We start from the raw sequence: 9,962 nt of genomic DNA, 5'->3' as shown, positions 1-9,962 counted from the left end.
TCAGTTGTCACACCGTGTATGCCCAGACTCCCCTCCCACTGCTGAAACAGGAAGAAACATTTCTAACACAATGCGCACTTTCTAAAGAATGTAGAAAGCTGAAGACAGCAGCTATACATGTAAAACTTATGTAGGGAGATTAGTTTCATCCCTGTGCATCATCTGAGGCTGTTTACTTCATTGAGTATAGGTTTTACATCCACTTTAAATAAGGATCAGCCATCCATCAAATAACAATCTGAAATCTAGGACTACAAAAACTTCTGCTGCATTTGTGATACTAGCAATTTCTACCTTCATTGTGTAATAATTCCAATTAGTTTTACCATTTCAAAAAAAGACTACACCATAAAATAATAAAGACAGTTAATAAGGCTTTCCTGCATCTCAAGGACATACATCTCACTTAGCCCTTGTACACACAGTCGGACATTCCGACAACCAAATCCGTCGGATTTTGTCCGACCGATTTTGTCCGAAACTGTTGCATACACACAGTCGGACAAAGTTGTCAGAAAATCCGATCGTACTGAACGTGATGTTGTTATTTCGTTAGGACGGGACTACGTTCAAGCTAGTAGCCTATAGCTTTGGTCTAGGAATTTGATCTGAGCATGCGTGGCACTTTGTCCGATCGGAATTCTCTACACATGATCGGACAAAGTTTGATCGGATCATATTGTCGGAAAATTTTATAGCCCAGCTGGAAAACTTGGTCCGTCGGAGTATCAGTCCGATGGAGCCCACACACTATCGGATTATCCGACAACGCGGTCCTATCGGACATTGTCCATCGGAATGTCCGACCGTGTGTACAAGGGCTAAGACTTGTGAGATTAGTAGCTACAATATTCTCTTGCTGGTAGAAAGGCTGCAGCCTAAGGACTTGTTCTCACGGGTGGGCCGGAGGGATGTTAAAGCAGGAGGTTGAGCCATGGTTTTACTCCATTTATTAAAATGTTTTTAGATAGAGTGGTGAAAAGTTAAAAGTTCCGTCAAATTTTTATTTCGGTCATCAACAGTGTTGGGGAGATTTTACTTCACTTTCTGTCCGTGTGAAAAAATAAGGGAGCTGTTTCACCAGGACAGGGAAGCATACACAGCAATAAAAACATTATCAGCAGTTCTAACCCTTTCCCAGTATACAGAAAATATATTCTTGTTTTTGTCTGTGTCCCCCCTATGGGGAAAAATCTCTCCAACAGGGATACAGACAGCAATGAAAACCTGATAGAAGCTCTAACCCTTTCCCCTCACTATCCAAAACAAAATAAAATGTTTTGGTTGAAGTTGGGCTTTACCAATTCCACAGTTAACAATTCCACGCTTTTATATATAATTTCCTTTTAAAAAATGCAGAAACTTTTTGAAGAATCCTCATATTGTTTTTTAATGTAAGAGCTCTTATCCAGGGGTTACCTTTGTGAATTTCTTGCATTCTCAGCAATGTAATTGACCGTTTTCAGTCTGTTTTTGATACAGAAGATCCACTGAGAGTTAACAGTACAAAATACTTTTATAGTTGAGGGAGAATTACTGAGTGAAGGCCCAAATATGATGAGAGATAACTGATGTTTACGGAGTTACATTCAGTATTCTTGTAATATTATAGTGAAAATAGATGCATCTGCTTATTGCTGCTGAAGTTGAATTCCAGGTATATTTTTTTGATCCAGCTTGGATCAATGTAAATATACATGTTCCATACCTGTGGGAAGCATGTGGAAGTAGGCAACTACAGTGATCCTCACGTCTTTTGAGTCCCGTGCTAAGTGACTGACCTTCATAGGGGACCTCTGTCTTGCCTAGGTAAGAAAGGTAGCAATATGGACTGTATTCCACCAAAAAAAAGGCAATTTTCAAAAAAGATTTTATGTCTACAATTTAAATGAGGGGAAGGAGAAACGTTCTTCAAAGTTGGGGTGCAGGTCCACTTTAACTAAGAATTAGGCTCCGTAATAAAGTGACATATGCCAGAAGTTTGCACTGGATGATGCTAGTTCCATAGTACAAAGGAGAGCAGCACTGTGCAGATTTATTTTGTTCCCTATGCCTCAATGGTGGTAGAACTTGTAGTAGCCTGCTCATTGTCATTTATCTAGTAATATCATACTTGCACACCAACACATTACTGCCATCATTATTGAATCACTCAAGCACATTTCTCTTTTTTATTAGAAATGTCTAAAAAAGGTCTGATCGAATTTCTACAGTTCCCTTTATTTCTACAATAAAGGGAACTGGAAAAGGAAAAATATAATATAAGGGACCTTAGACATCAACATGTTCCTAACTAAACACTGGAATCATTTTCCCACAGCCACCAAATATATTTAATCTTTCAAGGAAAGCCTGGTGCTGATTGATGGCTAAGCAGTAATTCCTGTTTTTGCTAAGAACATGTTAATACATGAGGGCCCATAGTACAGTACTGTAAATTTCAAAGAAATGTGCACTCACAAAACAGTGAGAAGAGCAATGCGCATTAGCAGATAGTAGCAGATCTTCAGTTATCATTTTCATGCTTTCAAGGTTAGGCAACCTGTCATACTGTCAAAACGTTCTCTCCCATTTTGGGAGGAACAACTTTTCAGCAATGCATTGTAATGTAATAGTCACTGAATGTAGACATTTCACCAAACATGGGGACAAATCACAGCAAAATAAATAAGAATAGTATAGAAGAATCCCCAATAAAGGCAATGGAATTCCAGATCATTTACATGGCTGACCATAGTTCATTTGTCAGACAGTTCTCTGGCTCTGTAGTCAAAAAAGAGCCTATATATGTTCCCTTTACAAAGTTTTATGGTGACAAAAATGTTTTTAATTTGTTGAAAAATTTATATAACTTCTATATGGTAAAATTCCGGCTTTCCTTCCTCTTGTACAGGTAGAAAGTCTGTGTTTTGATAGTACATAATATCACTAAGGTCTTGACTGGACGTGACCGGACAGTTGGAGTCTCTCAGGTTAACCTCAGCTTCTGGACAGTCTGTATCTGGCATTGAGCAGCAGGGAATGTCATTGTAGTTGTACAGTGGTGTGTTTGCTACAAAGCTGTCACAATGGTCCTGCCTTTCTTCTTGCATTGGACGCTTAATGTTTTCTTCATTTTCACAAGGTGCATGAGCGTCCTGAGAGACTCCGCTGTAATAGACTACTACCATATCTGTTTTAATGTTCATTACTGGAGCACTTGAAATTACCGTTGTGTTGTTATTTCCGGTCACATTTCCTGGGTTGAAAAAAAAAAGAAGGAAATGTAATTAATTATTAATTTATTTGGCCAAAACGAAATTCCAAATTCACACATTATTCCAAAATGTCAAGTGGCCCTACAGTTGTAATGTATAAATATAATTTATTACAAAGGGGGGTCCAGCCTGTCAGTACTCAGGCCATACGCCACACACTGCATCAAATTAGTTTGCATGGCTATCATCCAAAAAGGAAGCCTCTTCTAAGATGATGCACAAGAAATTCCGCAAACAGTTTGCTGAATACAAGCAGACTAGAGACATGGATTACTGAAACCACATCCTGTGGTATGATGAGACCAAGATATACTTATTTGGTTCAGATAGTTTCAAACTCGTGTGGCGGCAACCTGGTGCAGAGTACAAAGACAAGTGTGTCTTGCCTATAGTCAAGCATGGTGGTGGGAGTGTCATGGCCTGGGGTTGCGCGAGTGCTGTCGGCACTGGGGAGCTACTGTTCATTGAGGGAACCATGAATGCCAACATGTACTGTGACATACTGAAGCAAAGCATGATCCCTTCCCTTTGGAGAATGGGCAGTATTCCAACATAACGACCCCAAACACACCTCCAAGACAATCACTGCCTTGCTAAGGAAGCTGAAGGTAAAGGTGATGGACTGGCCAAGCATGTCTCCAGACCTAAACCCTATTGAGCATCTGTGGGGCATCCTCAAACGGAAGGTGGAGGAGCGCAAGGTATTTAACATCCACCTGCTTAGTGATGTCGTCATGGAGGAGTTGAGGAGGACTCTAGTGGCAAACTGTGAAGCTCTGGTAAACTCCATGCCCAAGAGGGTTAAGGCAGTGCTGGAAAATAATGGTGGCCACACAAAATATTGACACTTTGAGCCCAATTTGACCATTTTCACTTGGGGGTTTACTCACTTTTGTTGCCAGCAGTTTAGACATTAATGGTTGTGTGTTGAGTTATTTTGAGGGGACAGCTAATTTATTTACAAAAATGTGAGGGGTGTACTCACATTTGTGAGATACTGTATCTTCAGATATTTCACTTTTTTATAGAGCACTGTAAACATCTTCCCCTGCAGATGGCCACAGTGACGGTTCCATTGGGGCCAATTAAACCTGCCATGCAGGGATCTGTAACCTATCTATTGTTTGTATTATTCAGTGCAATGTCATGTTTTTAAATATTACAATAAACAGCAATACATTAGCTGTTTGCCTCTGTTCTGTTCCATATCTATAAGACAAGCTGTTCTCAACCAAGATTTCTCCGGAGATTACTAGGGGTTCCTCGAGCAATTTCTGACTCTTAGATAAGTAACCAACCATGTTTTTAGTTGTCGGAAAGTGGTTATTCATCCCACTGTCTATGATTGTAAAGCTGCCATAGATGGCTTGTTTTTTTTCTTTTGATCAGCCAACCAGCTGATCAAAAAAAAAAAGCCAATTTCCCCATCCACACATTCAAGGTGGATGGGGGAATCCTCCTTGCTGCACTCAGGATACACCGATCAGAGCTGCAGCTGATTGGACCTAGGGTAGTAGGGGCCCCTGTTAGGAAGGCTATTAAAGAAGACAAATGTGTTAAATTGTATTTTTTTTTCTATTTTTGAATTTGCACCTTTGCAGCCACATTGGGAATACGCCTATTTTTTACATGTGCTCATTCACATAACATAGCAAACATTTGCATTTTACCTTTTTATTTGTTCTTTTATGAAAAACTCCCAAACATTTCCCCTTCTAGGTAGTGTTAGGGAGGGACTGGGGAGTTATTTTTGCCCTGCTGACAGACCTGATTATCAATTGTAAACTAGATCTGCACACCATGGGGGAGAATTACTAAAACTGGAGCACTCAGAATCTGGTGCAGCCGTACATGTTAGCCAATCAGCTTCTAACTTTAGAATGTTCAATTAAGCTTTGAACTGATTGGTTAATCTGCAGGAATCTGTATCTTGCAATTTATTCATAACAATACAAGTTGTCTATATCCCTGTTCCAAAGAAAGAACTAGAAAGGTAAGAAATATATATATTTTTTAGATATGCTGTGTGAATGGGATCGAATAATAAACATATGGGGAGGGTGTTTTTCAAATTTGACTGCAAAAGGTGGAAATAAAGCTTAGGTTCCAGTATAGAAAGGCTGACGTCAGACCCAAGTAAAGTCCATAGCCACGGATCCCTAGAAGCATTTGCATAGCTGTCTTTGTATTGTAGATTTATTGCCCTTTGAACTTCTGTTACATACTTAAATGAATTCTGTATGCCTAATGCAGTCACAAATTCCAGGGTTTCACCTCAGCTAAAATTCTATAAAACAGCCAATATCATAGTTTTATGGTTATTGTTATTTATGGTACTACAACTTTTATCAACAACCCTGGTCCCTTTTAGCCTACTGACAAAGCTGACTGTTTTCTAGCTTCCCATTTTTGATTTTGGTATACTTTGTCAAGATCAATAACATGTATTGCCACAGCTGAGGGATAGCTTATCAAAATGTTACTATGGGTTACCATGATTTTAAGTTGCGCCTCAATCTCATGTATTACATATGAAGATACTATTAAAGTTAGCAGACATTTTATAAAGGTTTCTTTTGAAATAAAAGTAGATACTTCCTCACTTGACTCCCTTCCAGGTGGACTATCTGTTATTACCCACCTTCTTTACCCTATCCTAAAGAGCAGATGTTTTCAAGCTTTATAAAATAGCCTCAAGACCCCTACACTTGGGGCTGCTCAACCCTGTTTGCTTACAGCACAGCCACCTGTGTGAAGCTCTTTAAAAACAATATGTTCCAAGGAACTGAACCAAGTTAAAAAGATGTTTTTGTGGATAGAGTGAAGAAGGGTTCAGAGTTTCTGTTGGCTTTTTATTGCTGTCATTGGTTTTCCTTCACTTCCTGTCTAGGACACATGATAGAAAATTAAAGCAATTCTCTCCAAAGTGAGGAAAGTCTCCCTTTTGACATCTGTCACCAGAAAAGTTCCCATCATCTCCTTATCCAGGGACAGTTATCAATGGTAGGATTTTTCTCTTTGGTTTTTGGTCCAGTGACAACTGTGAAATGGACTATAAATGAGGACAAATCTCCTAAAATTGACACTGGGGTTGAATTACTAAAAGTGGAGAATACAAAATCTGGTGCGGCGGTGCATGGTAGCCAATCAGATTCTAACTTCAGCTTGTTCAATTAAGCTTTGACAAAAAACATGGAAGCTGATTGGTTTCTGTGCAGAGCTGCACCAGATTTTTCATTCTCCAGTTATAGATAAGCAACTCCACAGCCAGCAGTAAAGTTTTGACCGATCTTCTAACCTTTCCATACTCTAACCAAACGAATAAAGCTTTCTATAATAAGATATATGTTCTTGAAACACTGTTAGCAAGAAAAGCTTTTCTGCCTAAATGACATTTGCATGTATTTCCTGACATAATACAGTTGAGATTCACAGATCCTGAGTCCACTATGTTTCCTATATGCATAAAATAAATCTGTTACAAATATAGTTTTTAATTACTCTATGTACTGTTTCTCAATAGTGGATGTAATATTCAACTGCCAATAGGTTACATTTGTGTTTAAATCTGCAGGCACTGGTGTGTGTCTATAAAAGCAGTATGGATTCAATATGCAGTTCCTCACCTGATGGCGTTGGTGGCGTCTCTGGAGACGACATGTTGTCAGTGCTATTTTTACTGCTGCTTCTTGTGTACTGAGCATTGGTGAAGCAGGAACATGGCTCCTTGTCAGTATTTTTCTCCGGCATATGGTAATATGGTTGTGGGTAAATATGGAATTCATGACGAGAGCTATGTTGACCATAGTTTTTGTCCACTGGATCAGGGATGCAGTATTCCTCTGTCCGATTCCTAGGAGCCTCTTTTGCAGACTGACTACAGTGATGTTCTGGGCATGGTAGAAATGTGACCTCTTCATTGGGAAACAGCAACCTGTCTGAGCTAGTGTCTGAGTAAGCATGGGAGGTTCCCAAAGAGCCACTCTCCAGGTCTGATAATGCCTCCATGCCAGCAACCATGCTTCCATTTTCAGGCTCAGATGATCTTCTCTGGTCCAGGTATTCATCTTCCGTTGGGATCAGTCTACCTCTTGGGGTCTCTATTTCTTTTACATTTCCAGAATTTATATTTTCCACTATATTTCTATTTGTTATTATAGTGTAAATAGGCTTAGTAGTATTTGCTTCCCTGTATTGTGATTTTTTCTAGAATAAATAACAGACAAATTATGATCACTAGACAGAAGACGCTCTGTATAGCTCAATTTCAGCCAACATAACATACTGTACATTGTGTTTCATTTCTCCTAGTGCCTTCACCAACCAGACAACACTGGGTGGAATGTATAGTACTATATCATGCAGGCTCATCTAAGATATTTATACAATAAATGATGACATTTCTAAAGAACTAGCCAGGTTACTGACTGTTTTGGGCTACTACTGTAGCTTTCCTTGCAATATTTTGCTTTATATACACATTTGCATATGATCTAATTATATTTAACCACTTCCCGCCCAGTCTATTGTCAAATGATGGGCGGGCGGGATATTTGTCATTCCGGGTAGATGTCAATGGCTTTCTCTTAGGCCACGCAGTGGAATTTGTCACTGGCTGTGTTCACCGGACACAGGCGATGACTGACCAGTGTACCAGCCAGATGCATTACCATGTGATTGCTGTGACCAATCACAGCAGATCACATGACAATTGTACACAATGGATGTCCTCCTTTCATGCCATTCATTGTGTACAATTGTGTTGCTATCTGTGATTGTTCACAGTAATCACATGGTACATACAGGGCCAATCACAAAACTTTTTTTCAAAATAATTAGCTCTGGACAATCACAGCTAATCACAACAAAACACACTGAATGAATCAATTTCATTCAGTAAAAATGGTTGCTTATGCCAGTGTAATTCACTGGTATAAGCAATCATAATGTGTAAAAAAAATAAAAAAATCCTGAGCACTTCCCTAGAGTAGTACAGTGTTACTAGGGGGACACTGTATTGCTCTGGTCACAGTGTTTAACAAAAAAAAATAAAAAATCATAAAAAAAGAAAAAATGTAACATAAAAGAAAAAAAATTGAAATAAAAAAAATCTATCTATCTATCTATCTATCTATCTATCTATCTATCTATCTATCTATCTATCTAGCTATCTATCTATCTATCTATCTATCTATCTATCTATCTATATATATATATATATTTATTTATTACTATTTTTTTTTTAAAAGGGGTAATTTGAGGGTATTTGTATTGTCCTGCCATTTCCAGGCCTCAAGAAATTATATATATATATATATATATATACCATAGTTTATGAACTCTATAACAATTTTCATATTTTTATGTTTATTTAGCAAAAAATAAAAAAACAGCATTAAAAGGGGTTAAATATGATTCACACTTTAGAATTATAATGGGTGTTCAGGGCAGACTGGAATTAAACAAAATAGCTAGCTGACATTTGTATATGTCAACAAAATTTACCAAGCTTGATGCAGCAGTAAAAAATAATTACAACATTGTCTGATCCACATCTGTAAAATATTTAGGAGTTTGAGAAGAGGGGGGATTCTTTAATCCTAACGCACTATTTGTCCTAGGCTAACAATGCTGTTCTTCCATAGTGTTGTCACCCTGGACAGGGTGTGTTACTGGCAGGACCACCAAGTGAAAATTAAGGAGAAAACAACTGGTGAGCCATACAGTATCTATTTTAATGGTGTATTTGTAATTGTTCACCTGCTTTCAGCTTTAATATTTACATATTAATTATATGTAAGTAAAAATAAAATGAAGGATTTGGTTTTCATTATCCAGTACTGCAATTGATATTTACTAGTTTATAGGCTTATCCTGCTTTGCTCTGTGTTACTAATAAATTGGAAGGAGAAAAATTAGTGGAAAATTGATAAAATCCTTACCTCTGAACCACTTAGCTTGTCACAAGTTTCTCGTATATAATCTTGAGGTGCTATAACAGACAAAAGATTATATGAATACTGGTTTCTACGAGTTCTAAGATTGAATTCTAGATTATTGCACTCTAAACCATACAGAAAGCTAAGTTGCCTATATTAACCAACTTTTTTAAACTAAATAGTGACTTAAATTACACAAGATTGTGCATATTACCATTCTAAAATACAGCCGCGGCCAAATGTTTTGAGAATGACACATATTAAATTTCACAAAATCTGCTGCATCAGTGATTTTAGATCTTTTTGTCAGATGTTACTATGGTTTACTGAAGTATAATTACCGGCATTTCATAAGTGTCAAAGGCTTTTATTCAGTCAATATTTGCAGTATAGACCCTTCTTTTTCAAGACCTCTGCAACTCACCCTAGCATACTGTCAATCAACTTCTGGGCCACATCCTGACTAATGGGATCCCATTCTTGCATAATCAATGCTTGGAGATTGTCAGAATTTGTGTTTTTTTTTGTTCACCTGCCTTTTGAGGATTGACCACAAGTTCTCAATGGGATTAAAATCTGGGGAGTTTACTGGCCATGTACCCACAATTTCGATATTTTGTTCCCCAAACCACTTAGTTATTACGTTTGCCTTATGGCATGGTGCTCCATCATGCTGGAAAAGGCATTGTTCATCACCAAACTGTCCCTGGATGGTTGGGAGAAGTTGCTCTCAGGGGATGTTTTTGTACCATTCTTTATTCATGGC

At 38.1% G+C, this 9,962-nt stretch overlaps 1 protein-coding gene across 1 annotated transcript in view; it reads right to left on the bottom strand.

The window, feature by feature from the left end:
- Positions 1-2,157: 2,157 nt before the first annotated feature.
- TNFRSF11A (TNF receptor superfamily member 11a) overlaps positions 2,158-9,962 on the bottom strand; it is a 136,524-nt gene continuing 128,719 nt past the window's right edge. The window contains exons 8-10 of the mRNA XM_077492059.1: positions 9,200-9,249; positions 6,884-7,463; positions 2,158-3,238 (exon numbers count right to left, since the gene is read on the bottom strand). Coding sequence (XP_077348185.1) covers positions 2,844-3,238; positions 6,884-7,463; positions 9,200-9,249 — 1,025 coding nt within the window. The 3' untranslated portion in view covers positions 2,158-2,843. The remainder of the gene's footprint in view (positions 3,239-6,883; positions 7,464-9,199; positions 9,250-9,962) is intronic.

The sequence above is a fragment of the Lithobates pipiens genome, unplaced genomic scaffold (genome assembly GCF_037356315.1).
Source record: "Lithobates pipiens isolate NorthernLeopardFrog02 unplaced genomic scaffold, aLitPip1_a1.2 Scaffold_19, whole genome shotgun sequence".
Taxonomy (NCBI): domain Eukaryota; kingdom Metazoa; phylum Chordata; class Amphibia; order Anura; family Ranidae; genus Lithobates; species Lithobates pipiens.
This window is presented reverse-complemented; position numbering and strand designations above follow the sequence as displayed.